The sequence below is a fragment of the Charadrius vociferus genome, unplaced genomic scaffold (genome assembly GCF_000708025.1).
Source record: "Charadrius vociferus isolate BGI_N301 unplaced genomic scaffold, ASM70802v2 scaffold883, whole genome shotgun sequence".
In the NCBI taxonomy this organism is placed as follows: Eukaryota; Metazoa; Chordata; class Aves; order Charadriiformes; family Charadriidae; genus Charadrius; species Charadrius vociferus.
The window spans coordinates 512,855-534,350 of NW_009647740.1; the positions used below are offsets into that span (position 1 = coordinate 512,855).

The following is a 21,496-nucleotide window of genomic DNA, read 5'->3' on the forward strand; positions in this document are numbered from 1 at the left end:
ACTCTGCATGCCAGGGAAGGTGACAGGCAATGGTCCTTCCTTTGGGACTCTCGTTGCCTGGCAAAAATGTGTCACCCACTGGAGGGGAGCTGGGGGGGAGTCATCCCCATACTCATCCCCAGCTGGTAGGAGAGAGTGAGACAGGACACTGCTTTCCTGCTGGGGGGTCCCACCAAAAAAGTGGATTACTCTGTGCAAGGGAGAGGGAGCAACTGGGGAGAGGAAGAACTTCTTCACCTGTTGGGAAATCAAGAAAAAGAGGGCGGGGGTGTGTATTGTGGCCCTGCTCTTGAAGGACTGGGCAGCAAGGTAGACCATGAGGTCATGGTCAGTGGGTAGCAAGGAGTCTACCCCTTGCAAATGTGGTAGGGACAGGGAAAAACCAGGGCCAGGTGTTATTGTGAGCTGGGATTTGTAGGAGTGCTGGCCCTACTGCCTTGTGACTCCAGCGTTGCAGCAGGCGGCATCCAGAAAGGAGCTTCATCGATCTCCTCACAGACCCATGCAAAACTAATGCAGCATCCTGTTGTATTTTACAGTGCACATTTCTCATGCTCTTCCATCCGATGATTCCTCCTGTTTTATAAAGGTATACTGCCACAGATGGCAACAATAATAATAATAATAATCATGTAAAAGCCCGAGCTATTACATATGCGTGACAGGACTTTTAATAACTTCATGTGCCAGCAAGCCAAGGAGGTAAATGGTGGGCAGTCCAGGACTGCTGCACATGTCTCGGGAGGAATATGGGGTTTGGGCAAAAAAGTGGCATGATTGGAGCAGGTTATGCCTTACATTTGGGTGCCCCCAATAACATCTACTTTCCTGATGAGCCATTTTGTAACTCGCAGTGCCCCAGAGACATCAGCCCTGCAAAACCTGAGATAGGTTTGATGCCCGATCAGGCACAGAGGGGTCATCGGCCCCACTCCAGAGGGAGGGCGCCAGGGAGAGGCATGGGTGGATGCTGGCGGGGAGCTGCCACATCTGAGGTCAATACGGAGAAGGACGTGTGATATCTGGGACAGGAGAGGAAGGCGAGCAGTTGTCCCTCGTGGGGGGGTGCTGGCTGGGTATTGCCTGCAGATGTCCACAAGGCACGGGAGCTCATGGGTCCCCAAGCTGTCCCGAAATAGCTGTAACGGGGCATGGGGCAGCAGGAGGGAATGGGGAGGGATGCTGTGTGGAAGGAAGAAGGGGGGATGTGAGGATTTGTGGGGCGCTGATTATTCTGGTTTCTGTTGAATAAGGACCCAGGGAGGGCATGTTCCAAGAGGAGCCAGCTGTCCCATATCCAAGGCTGGGGGAGACAGCTCCCAGAAGGGTTCAGCCCTTTGGGATCTGCTTTTTGTTGGCCTCCTCCATCCCTCTCTCACCTCCCAGCTCTTTTGTGTGGGATGGGGATTGCTCTGTGCAGAGACCTCTCCCTGCATCCCTATCTGGCAAGTGTTTCCCCTTAGATGACAGTTCAGGAAAATACAAGCCTGTGCGGAAATCCGTCCTTTATTTGGGACATTACTTAAGCTCATGCTTAACTTTGAACTGCAGTGAATTAAAGAGCATGGGAGCATGTGTTTAAAGTTAAGCTCTGGTACAAAGATAGGCTGGAGGAGGAGATCAGAGTGCTCACTTATCCGTAACCCTGTAAGATGCTTCTGCAGCAGTCGCGTTGCTCCTGACTTTCCACATCATTCAGGCAGAGTCAAGCCCAGCATGTTCCTACTGTGGTTAGATTAATTTAATTAAGGTATGTGCTTCCAAAACAGAAAACTAGGTGACTTATCTGCTATGTGTCTGCCCTAGAACACAAAAGTACCAAACTCCCCTGGTTTGTTACCTGCCTTTGTACAGCAGAGATAAATCAATGTATACACCAATGATGCGATGCATTTGGTTTTGCACGGTGCTATTTGAAAAGTGAAATGTGTCTTGCTGATGTCATGCTGTCTTGTGGGTTGTCACCTCCCTAAAACTTTGTGTTCCTCTTTCTCTTTTGGCACACAAACAGCATAAAAAAAATAATCCCCTTCACGTGGTGCATAGACTCTTAGAGGGTATTTTTAACCTATTGCACTCAACCATATTTGGTTCTCTTCTCAAACTACAAATTCCCTGACGTGCTCAGATATGCAGTGATAGCGAGTTTTTTTGCCTTGGAAAAAGGAATGTAATATATTCTGAGCAAGCTCCGTGTCATCGTGTATGGTCTGAAATTGGGCTTTAGAGAAAATCCCTCTGCTTCCACCAAACACCAATTCTCTTCCCTTTTGGGATTTATTGCACCAAATAGCCACGTTCATTTCTATTTCTCTGTTGAAGTTTGCAAGACCAGGAAAGAAAAAAAATATGCAATTTTATAGTGCAATTATCACAGTCCCTGTAAATAATTTTATTTGCTCTGGTCCATACTGTGACGGGCAGATTTTCTGCTGGGTGAGTTTCTGAGCTGCATGAGAGAGGAGAAGAAGGCGCGAACCCCCAAGTCATGGCCCTTCAGCCATGGCCCTCTGCTCTTCTGTTTGCCTAGCAGATGTTATAGGAAGGCTCCATACAAGCCTATCTGCATTTCCCTGATCCAGACCATGTTTACTCATGGAAACCATAACCTAGAATTAAGTTTCCCTTTAATTGTTTTCCTAGCACCAAGTGTTGAGGGTAACTATATGGATTTTTACACTTCCAGTGTGATTTGCAGCTCCCTTTCTGCTGTTTGCTCAGCAAGTGATGAAAACAACTCCCACTGATCACTTGTCCCCAGCTACTTAATGCTGCAAGAGAAAGGTCCCTTCTGCTCTGAGGAAGCGTGTCACAGGTGACCTGGGAAGCAGGTCGCCTTTCAGGAGCAGATACACCCCTGCTTCTCCCCTCTCCCTCCTCTGACTGCCGCCACCATCCCGACAAACGGGCTGGGTTATGGAAATCATTTCGCAGGAGCTCTGGGAGAAAGATGTTCTGTCCTTATCTGCCTCCTTTCGTGGCCGTGGCAGGTCTGGGGAAAGCAGAAAGCCTTGGAAGCAAATGCAGCCTGGTCTTGAGGTGACGGCAATGTATTTGAATAGAATAATGATGAAAGTGGCAAGTCAGCCAAAGATGTCATATTTCGAAAGGAGGTTGTTCATTTAAGCGCCTGTGGGATTTGGGAGCCTGGCGTCCCAGGGAAGGTTGGTGGCCTCAGGGCTTCTGTGTCCTTCGGCGCTTGTGAAATATCTCATCCCTCCTCAAGAATATTAATATCAGAACTATGTAAAGTCAAGTCTTCAAAAGAGAAATAAATGGCATAAAGAGCTATAAATAGGAAAAGGATATTCCAGAATCAACATCTTCTTAAATAATTTTTCTCGGGCTAGATCCTTTTGGGGTGAAGTTATATATTTAAAATGTAAAGTATTTGCCTACTGGGCACCTAATCCAGACTTCTTTTTTTTCTTTTTTCTTCCTCCTCCATGAAAAGGGAGCACAGAAGGAAAGGCAAGTAAGGGAAAAACAATATTGCATGAAAAGGAGCAGGAGAAGGGAAGGGAGAAAAAGTAGGGGATGATGCTGCACTAAAAGGCACATTTCCAGTTAGAATGATATACTGAGCTAATAACCGGGGGAATATACAGTTGAAGAGGAGGTGAAAGGGAGACGCATAGGAAATGAGACAAAAGAAAAAGGTACAGAAGAAGGCAAGAGCAGGTTAATTACAGACATTCCTTGAGGACAGTAGTCATTTACAAGTTTCATCTGTTTCTTTTTTTTTTTTTTTTTTTTCTTTTTTAATATTATAGCAGTCTCGAAAAACATCCCTTAGCCATGGTATCTACTTCACAGTGGGCATGAAACAGCTTCACTGTGTCTAGTTCTCAGTGCTCCTGACTAAATACAGGACTTTCAGCGTAGTTTTCAAGTACCTCTTGGACAGATTTATTATTTTTTAATGATTTTACAATTTTTAGAATTTTCTAGTATAGTTTTATAAAGAGAGATTTCTTCTACCCTTCCTCATCCCTCCCCGCAGAGACTTTGTCTCCTGCGTACAGCTGCAGAGGAGACACCCATTTTGGACAGCCCAGCTAGGTGATGAAGTGGGCATGAAAACTTGTTGGGGATGGGAGGGCAGTTGCTGCAGCCTGTGTTGCTCTGCGGATTTTGTCCACCTTGACCTAACAGGCAGTGACCTTCCAAGATGTTCAGCTGCAGATATTTATTTATTTTTTTAACTCCAAACTAGGACTTGAAGCTATGGTTCTCATTTAAGGTTTGGCATTTTTCTCTTGTTTGCCAAATAATTTTTAGCGTAGATGGGGCTAACTGTATGCTATGTGCTTCAGATAAGGCATGGTCATCTCTTGCTAGGACATGGGGCTCTCCAGGTCTTGTGGAGTAAAGGACCATGTCTCCGATAGCGTCCGTGCTTTGCTCAAGTGGGGTCTGTGTCTCAGAGTCCCACCATCCACTCTGGGGGTTGGTTTTGTGTATTTTTGCTCAAGTGGCAGAACAGCTGGTACCCAAAGGGGTAGTGGTTTGATACAAGCAACAGTAAGCTTAAAAGTGAAACAAAAGAGCCTGGTTTCTGACGCTGCTCACTGATGACCTCCAAAATACAGCAGTATTACTTTACAGCTGTAAAGGTCCCCACTTTCAGCGCTGAGCACAAGGCACGCATTGCATTGTCAGGAGATGCTGGAGACTTCCTCACGCGTGACCTCTCCATCCCTGGGATCCTGGGGTGGGGGCATCCCCTCTCTTTGCCCTGGTTCGTTTTCCCACCCCTATTGCAAAGTGGCACGTCAGCCAGAACAGGACATGGTCCTGTGCCAGGCTCCTGCCCTCTTTTCGGGATACACTGTGCAAAGGATGAGGGGGGAGGGAGGGCTTGCCAGGCGGGTGCATGGACCTGACAAGGAGCCCCATAAATGACTGTGTCTCATAAATCTCACTCTTCAAATAATCCTGCTCCAGAGACAGGGTGAGACATCTTGATTTAGACCTGCTTGAAATTTGCTGAGCTGGTTTGCTCTCCCATGCTTTCGTTTTGCTTGTTTCCTTCTCCCTCTCGGTGTGTATATATATATTCTCACACGTATATATACACATGCACACACACGCACCCCCCTGCTCTCTCTTTATGTACCTGTTATTTTGATGGTAGTGTACTGTAGCATTCATGTCTGTGTGCTTCCCCAGGCCGTTCATTGTGCTGCCTCCCCTGATGGAGTGGATACGGGTTGCCGTGGCTCACGCAGGGCACCGTCGCAGTTTCTCGGTGGACAGCGATGACGTACGGCAGGCAGCGAGGCTCTTACTGCCGGGAGTTGACTGCGAACCTCGACAGTTAAAGTAAGTCCACAAAGAATATCGGCTGCTTTGTGCGAAACGTGTCTCTCTTTCCTAGTGACAGCGAGCGAGCAGGCAGGCAGAGGGCTCTGTTATTGCCTTGAGAGGTGCATGGATGCTCCGGCTCGTCGCCGTGTGCGTTGCAAAATCGGCTCCTGGTATTTGCTCATATCCGTGGATAAGCCGGTTGCATGGTAATGGGTGCCTGAATATCTCACAGCTGGATCGAGCCCGTAATCTGCACATATGGTTGTCTTTTTTTTTTTTTTTTCTCTTACTATTAGGTTCTGCTTGCTAATGAGGGGCTGAAATCTTCTGCTAATTGTCTGCTTCACGTTGCTTTGCTATAAAATACCAAAATGTAATTGGCAGGGCTGCAGATATTTTTCAGGGCTTTGTTTTCAGCATTAATGCTTAAAGGGCACATTTAAACTTATAGGTAAGACTACCTCTTGCAGTAAAATTGTATTTTTCATGCTAATGTCGGTTCAAATTAGTTGTAAATGTCAGCCTAGATAATTTGACTTTTTCATGTATCAGATGTGACCTTTCAGTTTTGTAATGAAGTCTTAAAGTATTTATTGCCAGGATATGTTTTTAGTGTCTGTTTTGCCTTATTATTATGTACATGTATAAAAGCATGATCTAGGGCTGTTCTGGAGTCAAGAATATATTTGCTTTCGATTTTCATATGAAAAGGCATTCTGAATCTGCCAAAGTAGAAATTACTCACTGTTACTGCTTCACAAATTTGTACATAAAGCCCAATTTTCAGCAGTCTGCCTCTTCATACAGCGGTAGGTGCATTCTTTCCTGCAACACGGAAAGCAGAGGGGTGATCTACATGATTAGCTGTGACAACCTGCATCGGAGCATCTGGCCTTGACATGCTCTTTCACCATGGAGTATTTTACTTTACTTCGAGAGCTGCCTAGCCTTTTTATAGTCGCAGCTATTCAATATTTAATTGAAGAAATATGTTGGATTTCAAAAGCTAAATCTTGAGCGTTTCAGATTTCAAATCTTGGCTGTAATTGCTTCCCTTTGGTGTGACCATCTTGGCCCTCGTTTCCAGAAGTACAGCGTTCTGCGTCCCTATTGAAATGTCAGGACTTATAGATACAATGCACTTTCTGAAGACCTAGCACTTGGTTTTGAAAAGGCACAATTAATTTAATACCTCTTCCGGTATTTGGGTAGGATTGCAGATAAGGCAATAATATTTCTACTCTACATCTTAAAAATTAAGGTGGAGTTAAATATCTGGGGATTAAAAAATGACAATATACCATTCTTAAAGTTGTATTTTGTCAGTGTGTGTATATATATGTAAAATACCATCAACTATTAGACAATTTTCCAGGAGTTTCAAAATCATTTGAAGTTAGGGAAAGTTGTATTATGCTGCAGAAGAATTTATTAATTATGAGGAACAAATCAACACTTAGTTTACAGTTGCCAACAAGAATTCATTTCATAAAGAATAGAAGTGATTGCTGTTGTCCTGCTTGTCGTGCAAGTGGGAATGAGCCTGAAGAGCACAGCCTGGGACTAATCGGGTGGGAATGAAAAGAGAAGTAATTCCTGAGACAAATTTTGGATTTTAGAGAGACCAGCTTTTGAGATGTGCCCTTATTTGACTGCAGGGGCCTGATTCACCCACTGATGTCCCAAAATGATAATCTCACGCTGCTGTGCTGGCAGAGTGGCAGTGTCCGTGTACTTTGGATTTATTTTAAGGTCTGTGTGTACTGCTGGTGTAGTGTATCAGGTTCTTTAGGTAGCTGCGAATCAGGGCCCATCTGCCTGTAATCCTGAGATCAAAGGAAAGACCTAGCTTTTCTGAAGAATAATGTTGAGGCATCAGGATGTTAATTTGAAACCTTGCGGCTTGTAATTTTTTATTTGCATTCAGTGCAGACCCTCAGAACTTCTCATTTTCACGAAGTCAAGCACCAGGCTTTTATGCCTCCCCATTAAGGAGGGTGTATTTCCAACCAGCAACTCCTCAGCAAGCATCAGTTCCATAAATGCAAAGAGTGGGAGGGGGGAAAATCCAACAACTTTGCAGGGGGTGGCTTTTCAAATAAGCTGTGTGACAGAAGACAGCAGGAGGATTTTAAATGCAGTTAGCTTGATATATTTTGTGACTTTTATAAAACTGGCTTAATAAGTAGAACCTTGAAACTGGTTCAATTTCTAGGCTTTTCTTAGCATTCTTCTTTAGTCTCTAAAATATAGAGACCTGAACCCGATAGTTCCCATGGTCCCATGTGATATTGCATCATTTCTCAGTGTTGATTCGCAACCTGTCATTGCAAACTCATAAAGCTAAACCAGCTTCCACACTGGAAAAACACGCATACAAGGAGAGGGGGGGAGAGAGAGAGAGATTGGCAGGATCTCAAAGGCTATGAAGTTCAGGATCAGTTCGGATAAAAACCAAATGTTCAGTTTCTTATCTGAACTGCAGCGTGGAGGTCTCCCAGCAGATTCGTCTGACACTTCCCAGCACAATCACATACTCCAGCAGTGAGGTTCCCGATATGTGGCTTTGTAAATCATCTCTGCTTTCCTCCTGCCTTTCATTCAAATACTTCCTCTTTCTCCCCTTTTCTGATCCTTTTAAAAATCCTTTGCCTTAATTTCTTGCAATGTTTTCATCTCCTGAAAGAGGAGCTGCTCTTGCTCTAGGTAGAGGAGTGAGGTAAGCTGGAATGGGGCAGGAGCTGCCTGTCTCCTTCCTAATCTCTCTTCATTTTACAGCAGCAAACATGCCAGAAACTTTCTTCCCTTTCCCCAGCCCTGGGAGGTGAGCAGGGATGTAAATGTTTGCCTTCCCCCAGGAGTGGAAGCTTTAAATAGAGCGGTTGTCTCCACCTTTTACAAGGAGGTAGTTTTCGTAGATGGATTGGCTGCTGGATGCACAACAGCTAGCTGAGACGAAAGCCCGAGTTGTGTCCAAAATACTCTTTGTCATAGTGGAAGACCTGACTTAAATAAAGCCTCGGCTGTGCCCAGGCCCTGTTGGGCCACCTGAGGTGGCTGGATGTAGTCAGCAGAGATCTGCGTGCAAAGTAGCTCTCTGCTGGCATAAATCTGGTGAAGCTGGGTGCTCTGCTCCCTGCTGTAGATTTTTTATTAATGAAGGCATCAGGGGATGAAGGTGATTTTTTTGCCAAAAAGGGGCACAGTGGTAACAGCTGTGTTGGACCTGCTGCTCTACTGTGATAAGGTAACGTTGCTTCTCAGTCTGCATTGGGTCTGGCTGGTGGCAAACAGGTTTTGGCTGCTCCTCATCATCGCCTCTGCAAGGGGTACCTTTCCCATTGCTCCACCTAAACACAAGAAGCTCTTTGCATGTCTCCCTCCATTCTGTGGGACATTTGTTTAAAAAAAACCATCCAACTGTGCTACGTATGTGCTGGGGAGGATTGCTAATGGATGACCACATCTGGGGACTGGAGGCTGACGGCAGAGAAACAGAGTAAGGGAGGAGCATCCTGTATTGCTCAGCAAAATTGGGGGTTGGACTAGATGATCTCCTGAGGTCCCTTCCAACCCTAACCATTCTGTGATTCTGTGAAAAAGGATGCTGTGCTTTTTATCAGGGTCAGTGGCTTCATTTTTGGTTGCCGTATATCATGGCAATCCTTGAGGATGTAAAGGTGCTTAAACAAACTGACCTGAGAGAGGTGGTAATATCATGTGTGGGGCTGTTACATGGTCACTTATCCACCTGACAGGATAAAGGGCTATTTTCTGGCCAGTCAGAGGTTAAAAGAGGGATAAAGTCTGGGGTGAGAGTGTGTGTGCAGGCACACGTGTTCATTCTGATATCCAGAAATGGCAAAAATTGAAGAAAAATCCACAGGCCTGAGTGCAATTCCCCTCTACAAAGGGCTATTCTTATGTGTTATTTTAAATATTTTCTTCTACCTTCAGGATTGCCTCAGACCTCTTAGATTCCAAGTCATCCCCTTTCTGGTTTCCCTGGGGAAAGCTGCTTTTCCCGGGTGTTTGTAGGCCTGGCAAGCAGCACTCTCGCTCCCGAGAAAGACTCTGTGCTCTGCTGAAGGGAACAAGGTGGGCAGCATCTTCACTACTGGTGCTTCCAGTGGTGCAGAGGGAGGTGTTTCAGGACATCCCAGATTGCACTGTCCAAGGATGAGGTTCTGGCTCCTGAACTCCAAACATCCCAGATGGATATCTGATCCTTTCGCTTGGCTGGGGAAGGAATGTCCTGCAGGGTTGCAGACCTAGCCCACGTCACGTCCAAGGGACGTTCCTGGTGTCTGAATGAAGAGGAACACTGAATGTGGCCTCATGGCACTGAGATCCTCCAGATGTCTTGCCTCTGAGGCTGGGTGTTTTTCTGCAGCCACAGCGGGGTGTCTGGAGTACCTCTCATACTCATTAGTGCTCTGTCCACTTGCCCAGCAGGCTGCGATGAACCTCCTGGCTGGGATTTGGAGGAGAAGTAGAGTTTAGTCACCTTGAGGAGTGGTTTCTTCCTATCCATAGAAAAAAAAGCTTGTGGCTTTCTCTCGTATGGTGGAGAAGTGAGGTTGCTCTCTGTGGAATTCATTGCGATCCACCACGGGCCACAGCTGCTTCACTGGGGGTGGGTGTTGGCAGGAGGAGCCCAGGACAATTCTGTAAAGATGTCTGAAGTCCTTTTTGGCAGTAGTACCCAAAAGGCAGCGATGGGAAATAGCATTTTTGCCATCAGATTCCTCATGGATGGAGTCCCATAGGGGTCTTTTCTTCGTGCCCCATTCCATATTGATGTGCAGCCTGTGGAGACCCCTCGGGCTCTGGTGCCACCAGGGTGCTGGTCCCTTGTTTGCAGTCGCTGATTATTGGGGGATGCTGGAGGACAGAGGTAGGCAATGGGATTTGCAATGGGACCCCACTGGTGCGGTCAGAGCCCCCTGATGTTCCAGTTAAGTTTAGTTGGAGGTGGCAGCATCGCTGTCAGTTGAGGCAGAGCTAGGGAGAGCAGGAGCTGGCACAACAGGGCTTGTGCCTGTGCACAGATGGAGAGCTGTGATTACTTGATCCCTTTCAATTGCTTGCTCATGCAGTTCAGCAGCATTTCTGAGTTGTGGCTGGGTTCCTTGAGGATGCTGGGCTCACCTATAGTGAATGCAGCAAATATCTCTTCTCTTCTCTGATTGGCTGTGAGTCTGGGTCCCATCTCTGCTCCTGACCGTAGACATTACGCATTTTTGCCCTGTCTTCCAGGAGTACAGAGGTGAAATCTGTATCTATAGGTGCTGGCCTTGAGAAGGCGCCTGCGAGAGGCGTGCATCAGTGCCAACAGAGGCCATCACCCACGAACTTAAGTGAATACTTTGCCTCTGTTTTCGGGAAGAAAATCCTGGGGAGAAATAAATAATAGCAACAAGGTTATGAAAATGGAAGAACTGTAATCAAAAGGACAGCAAATCATGCAGCTTAATGCACTCAAATTGGGGTGATCAGATAACCTCTATCCCAGCGATGAGAAAGAGCTGCCTCACGAAACCAGAGGGTCAGAAGGAAATATTTTTGAAAAAGACCGGAGTGGTGCCATAACTCTAAAGATTAATAATAGTAATGCCCAACTTTTGAAAAGGATGAAAAACGATCTGAGGAAAATTCCAGGCTGTTAGTGCAAGGCCTTCGAATGTTTTTTCAAGCAAAGACTGATTAAAGACATGTTGTTGAGGGAAAAATGGGATAAAATGTGACACAGATTTTCTAAAGATAGATCATGCCAGACTAATCTAATAACTTTTTGATAAGATAACTGATTTTCTACCCCAAGGAAATTCAGTAGATTTCATCTGTTTGGACTTGAGTGAACGATTTGATGCAGTGCATGCAGGGAGCTATTAGTTAAGCTGGAGAAGATGGGAATTAGTAAAGGAATTGGAAAGTGAGCAGGCGCTGGCTTCAAGAGAGGGGGCAAGGGCTGGGTTGCCTGCGGTGGGGTTACAAGCAGAGATCTTCAGCTCTCCATCTTAAAAACTGGTCTTTTTTAATTTTCAGAAAGGGTTTTGGCACAAATCTTAGCAGTGTGCTCATGAAGTTAAAATTTGCTGATGCCACGATGCTGAGAAGCATTGTCCTGACAGTGGAAGTTTGGGAAATCATCCAGGAAAAAGTGGATGACCTTGAGGGCTGGGACAAAAGAAATGGGATGAAATGCAGTTTCCACAAATGGAAGGCAAACACATGGAGATTAATTAGAAAAATACACACTGCAGTGTATATGTAGCATATACACTATATATGCAGTATGATATGTACTGTATTGGGAGCTGAGTATTGGAAAGGTGGTGGTAAAGACTGTAGATCAGTATTTAATCTCAGAATGATTGTAAACCACAAAAGGGGGTTTTTCCACAGCCATGAAAAAAAGCAAATGCATTTTGAGGATGCAACGGGAGAGTTATTTCCAGTAGAAGCAGGAAAATATTGGTGCCTCTGTACGTGAAAGTGGTAGGAAGTGATGTGGAATCGCAAATCCTGTGTCCGGGTCAAGAAAATATTCACATTGGAGCAGGTACAGAGAAAGGGGCTGGGGTGATTTGAGTTTTGACAAAATGTTCTCATGGAGGAAGGCTGGAAGAAAGGGGCTCATTCAGCTGAGCGAAGAGGGTGCTGAGGGAACGTGTGTGACTATTCTCTAGAAACGCATCAGAAGTAAACACTGTGGAAGGAAAAATACACTCTATTTCAAGTGCAGCGCGAGCACAGGAATATGAGGATATTAGGTCACGAGTTAAGTTCAAACTGAAAGGGTAGATGATCCAAGCCTTGCTGCAGCATAGGACTGGGTTTATTAACCCTCCAGTCCCACATATTGCCGCAGCTGCTGCCCTGTCGCAGCCTCACCCAGGGCTCTGAGCTGCACTTACAGCTCCGATCCCGAAAGGTCTCTGGGCAAATGCAGTGTCTGAGTGCCTCTGAAAACCCGTCTTTAATTGAAAATCAGTCATAATTTCCAATTAGCCTTTGCCTGAGAATAACTTAAGTCTGCTTTTCTGTCTGGGACCATCCCTCTTAATTGAAGGCTTTCTAGGAAAATAATATTAACTACCTCAAGACTGATGCTTATTTAACGTGGCATCCTTGCTGGATGGCAGCATCATTTTAGAGAGTTTTCTTAAGACTGTGGAAAGGGAAAAAATACTGCAACGTAAAAGGACTATGTGCTATTTTGTTCTTTCCAAGCAGTCTATACCATTTGTTGTGTCATCTTAATACTATACCACACATAAGTAGTTCTAACTTGAAAGTGAAAAGAGGAAGAGTTGCATTTAATGTTTTATTTATGGAAATCCTGTGCTTGTACTAGAGCATGAAAATATAAATAGACTTTAATAAATAGAGATTTGAAGGCAGAAAAACATTTCCATTGCTCTTCACTCTCTTAAAACACACTGGGTAAGGTGCTGAGTTTCTGGAGAGGAAGAGTAGAAAATTCCTAAGAAATTCTGCTATTTAATGAGATACAGCCGCTTTTAAGTAGGGGCAGTTGGTGTTTGCCTAGCTCCTTGAATGTCGTTGTTCTTTCCACAAATTTTCACTAATCCTTTAACACCAGCCGTGGCTATTGCCATAATTAGACACAAAAATGCCAAACCAGCAAGCAGTAGCAAACAAGCTACTTGACAAAATCCAGCATTCCCTTGGGGCAGATGGTGCCAGTGGATGAAGGAGATTTTATTACTTAAAAGGTAGAGCACAGGTTTCCTGAGGTGAATCTCAACCTCTCCTGCCAACTGGCTGCTTCAAGACAACAGTAATAAAAAAAATTATTGAAGGGGAAGACCCTGCCCTCATGTTCTCTTTCACTTGTAGGGCAAAACACACAAAACACACTTGCATTTTTACAGGCTTTAGGATCCATACTTGTCCCATTGCACGCAAGTTCATTGCTGTGTCATATGCTCTGTCTCTGTACACGTTCCTGAATATGATAATCAGAATATGGATAACACACTGTCTTCCACTCATTAGCAAAGACTTGTGCTATCTAGTTCTATGAAAGATGAACCTGTACCCAAATTTTCTTATGATGTGTTCAGAATCTGAAGTCAGATTCAATTCTGAACATGGTTCCTGGCCTATATACATGGGACTGTAATATTAAGAGTGTTTTGAAAAGTAGATTTGGGTCTTGACTTGATAGTCGCATTACTTTTTTAATGTATTTTCCTGTATCTGTAACCAATTTATTCTCATGCTTTTGACAAGAATAAGAGTTGGCTAATAAATACCCAGAGTATTTTATTTTTTTGTCTTAATTTGGCTCCTGATTAAAGCAAATGGCGATATTTTATGTCTGCCTTAAAAAGTAGCGCTCTTCATCACTTTGATCAACATGTTTGTGCTTATGTTTCCCTCTCTCCAAAACTGAAAATGCAAATAACTGCCTCCATATAGTATTTATATTGCAGTCCTATTAATATCAGCATTATAGTCCCTTTTAAAGTACCACAGTGGAAAAAAGAGCGCTCACAAATTTAAATGAAATCGTCTGCCGCTCCTGCTATTGCCGTTTGTGTCTGTAGTCTCACTGAAGAGCCCCAGGCAAGGAACAGGACCCTTTTGTGCTAAGGGCTGTGCATACCCAGATCAAAACTGTGACCCCTGACCCCAAGAAATTCAGCATTGCAAATGCATGTATATTGCTGGCTAAAATATGACTCCTTCCAGACTTCCAACCAGCTGAACTATAATTTCTGACTCAAGACCTCATTCATATTTAGGACAGACAGACTGAATAAAATCCACAGAGCTAAAAAGATGGACTTAATGAATAGATTATCAGTCTTTTAATTGAAAGGGCTGGCGATCGAGTCCCAGGTGGACAAACAAGGTTTTGGTGCTTGGCTATCAGGATGACGACCTTTTCATTTCAGTGAAGGGGAACATTTGTCCTGCTGCTCATCACAGTCTGCGCTCTTTCATTTAAATCAACTATTAGCATGCTATGCTGGCACGTATCATTTAGAACATGATTAAGATGTTCCTACTTGGTTTTTGGTAACATATATAGAGCATTGCTTTTTTTTTTTTTTTTTTTTTTTTAATTGTCCGTTACTGACTATAGCAATAATCCCCTCCCAAAGAACAAATAATTAAAAAGCTATGTAATGGGAGCTGCTGTGTCTACCAGTTACAATGGAAACACTTTGCCTTTGAATCATCCATTTTCCCAAATGTATTCAATCCATGAGTAACTTATTAAAGATCTGCACAGACCCTATCTTAGCCAGTCTGAGTGAAAATGAAAAAAAAATCCCTTGCATTTAAACCGTTGCTGTAGAAGTGCTGCATTATGTTTTTGTAATGTGAGTTTGGGAAAAGATAAAAATAATTTGCTGTACTGCTAGCACCCATTATAAATGAAGAAAATTATCTTTGACTCCTTTCAGAGGTTTGAGTATTTCAGTGTACGATAGAGTGTCATGGTCACCGTGCAGCATTTGACAGTGACCATTTGCAAATAATTAATGTTACCATGGCATTCCCCATATACAGCCACAGTAAAGTTAATTATGTGCAGTGGCAACACTGTAATGATCTTGAAGATAACTGCTGTAGAAGCAATATCTGTGAGGAATTAAAAGAGGACTTGGAGAAAATTGTATTGCATTGTAAATTAAAAAATGTGGTCACAGCTTTGCTACAAATATAAAATCAAGACGTTTTCACCCGTTTCTAATTTTCCTTTTACTTATAAAGGCAATTGTTTGCTTGACTCAAGGTAGGGAGGCACCGGTTAGGTAGTTTACAGGCTGTGTGATTGAACCCCTGAGTTAGAGGGGTGGATTTGCTCTTGAACACGAGGAGTGTGATCAGTGTATGTTATTAATTCAAGCATATTGCTTCTCTGTTCTGGGCATGGGAGCGTGTGTACAGCGGTGGTGGTGCCAAGGAGCCTGCCCGGCCCCACAGGTTGCTAAGCAGAGGAATCCAAAATGGGCTCAGTCTTTTGAGAGAGGATATCACCCTCAAAGGATGCTGGCCAGTCCTACCTTTGTCACTGTATCACCCGGGGGGATCTCAAAGTTCACCTGACCCAGCCAGCATCCCGAGGTGGTGATGTCCTGCCGTCCTGAGACTGTCCCCAGGAAAAGGAGGGGGAAAAGAGCGTTGGCGCGCTGTGGTCTTCTGCTCCTCCCGTCAGCCTTCCCTGCCCCTTTGATGAAAAAGTGCCTTTTCTGCAAGGGTGAGGTCTTGGGGAAAGGATGACCCAAGTGAGCGCTGGCAGCCAGCAGAATCCGGCAACAAACCAAGGTGGCCTTGGAGGGGACGTCCCACTGTCTGGCTGGTGTCAGCCTCCTGTGCACTTGGAAGGATCACAAAGACTTTTCGGCAAAAGGGCCATGAACTGACTGTGCAGCTGGGGAGGTTTCCAGCTCTGTTTGCGCTTATGCTGGCTTCCTTTGCTTTGCAGGCACGGTTTCACAGCTCTAACAAGTGACCCTGTATATTTAGATGACTTAACCGTTCCTCATCAACCTTGTTTTTCAAGCTTCCTCCCATCCCTTTCCCACCTCTTCATAGCTTGTCAGTGAATTTGTTGCAGTCCAAAGTTAAGAAATCTTGAGTGAATCAAGCCTGGGTCCTGCTACCTTCCTCCTTTTTTATCTTGCATCCTGTAATATTAGTGATTCTGGATGATGTCTGTGATGGAGCAGCATCCCCTTATACTGTGTAATACGGAGCAGAGACCCTGTGCTCCTGTTGGAATCAACATTATGCAGTTAATGGTATGAAAGAGGACTTGGGAGCAAATGCAGTTCTGTGGTGGCTTAGGGTTGATTTTTTATGGATTTGGGTTGGGTTTTTTTTTTGATTCGGGGTTTTTTATTTTTCAGTTCTCATTTTGAAATGCAACTGCTCGGTCTGTCTTCTGTACCGTCTTCCCAGTTGGCTTTCTCCAGTGTTAAAAGTGATGCTGTGTTCTCTTATTCTGTACTTGTAGTTCCTGATCATTTTTGATCTGTCTCTTCTCTGCTTTTTATCTGTACATGTTAAATCTCCTTTTCCTTAACTCATTCATCTCTCTGGCTTTTCGAGATGTTGCTACACTTTCTCTTCTGAAGCATCCTCTATTCCTTTCCCTTGCTTCATGCTCTTACTAAACTCCCCAGTTTGATCACTATCCATTTTCTTAGTCAACATATGACAACAGCGGCACCAGCAATGATCTGTGTCAAATTTCGCCATATAGTTTCCTTTGCAACATCCCATAATTCGGGGCTATACTTACAATGGGTCCTTTTTGAGGTACAAAAAGGCAGTGGGCCCCTGGCAGCGGTACTGAGTTGCGGTTTCTTGCTTTGTGGTACTTGGTCTAGATCACATCTAGATCATCAGTGGTGGTGTCCTCGCAGCTGTGCAGCCCGGGCACCCCTCTGCATCTGTGTTACTGTTGCAGTGTTTGAACAGCTGTAGCTTCCTGGGACTCTTGGACCAAGACCCTTATCCCCCCAGCGGATTGAGGAGTACTGATTTGCTGATACCCATTATCAGCAGTAATTAATGAGTCCCCTTTCTTGGCTACGGTGAGCAGGTGAATTGGCGTGCTTTTAGGGGACCAGAGCCAACTCATGGAGGAGTTTCTTATGGAGAACTAAGTAATTTCTGAACCCAGGCCAGAGTAGAGGTCTGGGCAGCCTGTACAGGAGAGGTGAGATAGGTCCTTTTTCCTCCTTCCTCCCTTGTGTGGGTGTGCAACCTAGGTCAAAATCTGGCTTTTTTTAAAGAGAAAATCATCAACTATCATTTTGCATGCACTGAGCTGGGCTGACGTCAGTGAAGCTTTGCCTCTCTCTGCCAGCACTGAGTTTGACCCATTTTATTCGGAGTGTATGTTCTATACCTCAGTACAAATGATGAAGCAGTGACTTAACACAGGCAGTGATTCATAGTGGCAGACACCTCTGCAGTCCTCAGAGGCTGTCTAGATCTTTCCATAGCTGCGCTTTGCCAGGGAACCACCTCATTTTCAGCCCAGAGTCATCTGGAAATGGCCAGCTGCGGCTGGGAGGTCCAGACTCTCTCTCCATGCACCAAAACCCCCACCACCCCACCAAGTTTTAACTTTGCCATACGTGAAACGAGGGCACAGATGATCTCTAGCATCTCATGCTATGGGGGGTAACAAGTACCAAATGTTGCTGTAGCTCTTGTGTCAGAAATGTGCCATACGGTGTGAACGTGTTAAGCCGCAATTGCTCCCGTGGATCTCGGTGTCATTGAGCTCAGCCCTGCATATCTGTGCTGGTTTTGCTTTTTCCTTAAACTCGCTCAGAAACTACTGCAGAAAACCCAGCCTTGCTATGCGTTGCTTTCTTCATCTCTGTTGTAGGCATATTAGTGGTGCAGAATCTGTTACTGCTTTTACAGTGTATTTATTGTGAGCGAATGTTGTGCATTAATCTTGCAGCATACTCTTGTGATGAAGCGTCATCCTTCTTCCCCTGAGTAACGATACTCCAAGCGTACCTTGTTTGCATTCTTTGGACATCAACTTTTTTAGCAGTCAAAACCCAAACTGAGCACGCAGAATGAACATCAACAAAATTTCTGTTGTCTTCCCAACTGGTTGTGGCCCAGCACGGCGAAGAGCAAGCTTGAGCTCAGATGACAGTTTCAGTACTAAGTCCTGCGGAAGCTTTGATCAAAATACTTTGTATTTTCCATCTCACTTTCCTTCCTCTGTTGAAAGAGGAAGAGCGCATACCATTGCTTCTATATAAGCAGCATATTCGTTGCATATTGCTTTTAAATATTGAGCAGTGTTATATATTTTATAAAGCTCTGATAAAGCACTTTGAAGAAGAAATTTAAATGATAATGATGCGCTGTTTATATTTTTCTTTTGGTTTGCTGCATTTTTTTACATAAGAAATAGAAAACAAATATTTTATGTATGCTTGACTTTTTCACTTTTGATCTGTATTTTCTTTTTCATTCATAAGTAGCCCCTCGTTTTCAGACCTAGCATTTTTGGAAAATGAAAGTGATTTTTTTTCCCAAACAGTCCTTTATCTGGGTTCACCCAAAAAGCACTGTGGATTTGGACTCCACCCTCTGCCTCAGAGACTCCTCAGCATGAAAGAAAAGCAAATCTGTCTTTTAATAAGATGAAACCAAGTTGGATAAACATCAGATTTGAATTGCCTGGCTCTCTCTGGAGCTGTAGATTCACATCTTGTCTAAATAACTCCTAGCCCTTCTTCCCTTTGAAATGGATCATTGAGCAGTTTATAGTTTGGAGGTCTTTTGAATAAAACCTTGAAAGAATGACATCTCATCTGTTAGACACAGCCAGCAAGGATTTGTGGTGTTTTGCCATGATTACCTAGCAAGATTGCCTTCTCCCTGATCGCATGGTGCCCTGATCTATAGGGGGCCCTGCTTGAGCAGGGGGGGTTAGACCAGATGACCTCCAGAGGTCCCTTCCAACCTCCACCAGTCTGGGATTCTCCGACTTGCACTTTCTACTCCAAAAAGGCTTCCCTGTTACTGGGGCTATGCTGGTAAGATCCTTGAAGGCGTTTGGAGTGACATTATTTTCTCTTTGTTGTATTGTCAATGATTATACATCCATTTGATGTAAGTTCAAAGCTTACTGAAGCCACTGAAACTTTTGAGAGATGAAGGAGACTGGATAACCTCGCCATGCAGAAAGAAAAATTGCGGTGAGAATGTGTTGTGCATTGCACAAAATGAAGTGAAAGTTGTGCTTTTTTGCCCAATTTTTTATAAAATGTATAACTTTTCCCATGAAAGATAGACCAAGGGCAGTTTCCATTAGCTTGCATTAGCATTTTCCATTCAGCACTTCCCTTGAACATGCAGGTCAAAGGAGAATGAATGCATGCATGACCTACATCCTTCAAAGATAGGGCAAAGTATGATTTTCCTAGGGACAGCGAGGTCTGTCCGCTGATTGTCCTCTGAGGGAGTTTATTTCTCACATCCACAGAATCGACGACTGTTTTTGTGCATCTCGGAAACTGGATGCAGTTGCCACTGAAGCCAAGTTCAAGCAGGACCTGGGTTTCCGGATGCTCAACTGTGGCCGAACGGATCTGGTTAAACAAGCCATATCCTTGCTGGGGCCGGATGGGATTAACAGCATGAGTGAACAGGTAACGAGATAGAAACGTAAAGAAGCAATTGGGAAATGTAAGAGTTTTGTGTGCTTATCACAGAAACGGAGCCCCAACTTTCAGCTAAGTATAGATGAGACCTTAATGCTTTCCCTGCATTACTGTGCATTGAGTTAAAGCACTGCTAGGTGAACATCTGCATTAAGTTTGGTCTTTTCAAGTTGCATTGATTCATTGGTACTGAGGTAACTCAGCATGAGGGCGAATGCATCCCTTGAAATCTTCTTAACAGTGAACTGAGTCGAGTAAAGCCAGAAGAAGATCCCAAGAGAGCTTAGTGTTGATCTGAATACTTAAAGCTGCTTCAGTGCTGTTAACGGTGGAGTGGGGCAGGGCTCTTTGAGGTGAACGTCCTTCCACTGAACACTGCCCTGGGATCTGCAATGCATTTCACGTGCACCACCAAACGCCTGGCAGGAAATGATTAATTGCTGGCAGTCTTTAATTGAGTTCAGCCCAGTTTGAACTGAACTTCCAGATGTGAAAGTATCTCTGCAGTGTTACCTCACTTAGTGGTGGTTGGTGGCCAACATCCACCAGTTGAGGAGCCTAAATTTCCCTGGAGTTACACCTCCATGAGGCTGGTGGTTGTGCCTGGGGGTAAGCCTGCCTCTGAGCTACCTACTGGCGGCAGTCTGTTGGACTGTGGTGCTCACTGAGGTGGTTCCCCCTTCTCAGAAGGAAACGAATGGCCATGGATACTACTGTTTGCTTTTGAAATGGAATCCCCTGAATTTTCTGGTGCCCCTGATGAAAGTGTCAGTGCATGTTCCCAGATCTGTGGCATCCTCTTTGGCAGGAGGCAGGTGGCTGCCGCCCCTGAGGTGGTTGCTTGGGACAGGAGCTGGGCTGTTAGTGGGTTTAGGTCTTCTGAGAGGAAAGCTGAGTTATGTTGCTGTTCAGTAGCTTCGGTCTGAGTCAATATTGTGGATTCGTTTGAGAAAAGCTTTAGAAGAGGGCAGTACTCCCGGAAAAGAAAATAGTATCAGACTGCTCATTCCAAGGTTCATACATTATACTTTTAAAAATTATTATTATTTTAAGTTAGCCTGAACCTGGAAACTTTTCACAACGTATTTCCTCTGTCCTCCAGGCTGAAACCTGGGAACACTCTGGCTTGATTCATCAAAGTACCTAATCATATGCTTAACTCTGAACACATGCTTACATCCTATTTGAGTGAAAGTTAAGCCTGTGCTTAAATGCTTCGCTGGATCAAACATCCCACATCTTGTAGGATCCCACATCTTGCAGGACGGAGCCCTAAGTGATACAAGGCTGAAAGAAAAAGAGCCATTTTTTACTTTGCCAAAAGCCAAATGCCCGTAGTGTTGATTGTACACATTGTTACCCTGTTCCTGTGTGTGTGTTGAACACTAATGATGGGCTCATTAAAAATCCATTCCTCCCACGTGCAAAGAGAGGGGGCTGAGCGATGCTGCAGCGCAAGGCTGAGCTGCAGAGTGAGCCTGGGGGACCAGCAGAGCCAAAAGCAGCAGGATCAACAGTGCGAGGGAGGGGGAGGTTAGAAACCTCATTAACTCTTTAAAACCCTGATATTGCAGCATGACATTCTGGGCCCCTTTTAGTCAGCGGTAGGTCCCTCATCAGCTTCAGCAGGGCCAAAATAGCCGGTGTAGTCCCCAGGCAGACCCTTTGCTCTCGGCGTTGCTGCAGGGTTCTTCACCACGACTGCCCACGTGCTGCATCTGGCAGGGGACAGCCCCAGCATGGGGCTTTCAAATTCTTTACTTCAGATCTGATTAGAACCCTTGTGCACTTTATTGAATTGCTGAATGACGCCGCTTACAGAAATTGAAATAATAGTTGAAGGAACATGTATTTAATTTTTTAAGCTGCTCTCCCATCCTCCTGTTTCAAGGCCCAAACACAATTTTTTGTAATTCTCACAGTCCTGTTTGTTCCTGTAGTGTTTATTGACTGCCAAAAGAAATGTTTTGCCACTGACTGTAGCTGCAGTAGTC

At 44.6% G+C, this 21,496-nt stretch overlaps 1 protein-coding gene across 1 annotated transcript in view; it reads left to right on the forward strand.

Annotated features, from left to right (window-relative positions):
- The window catches only part of BTBD11 (BTB (POZ) domain containing 11), a 196,180-nt gene that overhangs the window by 140,697 nt on the left and 33,987 nt on the right, over positions 1-21,496 (forward strand). The window contains exons 4-5 of the mRNA XM_009881989.1: positions 5,173-5,325; positions 19,325-19,490. Coding sequence (XP_009880291.1) covers positions 5,173-5,325; positions 19,325-19,490 — 319 coding nt within the window. The remainder of the gene's footprint in view (positions 1-5,172; positions 5,326-19,324; positions 19,491-21,496) is intronic.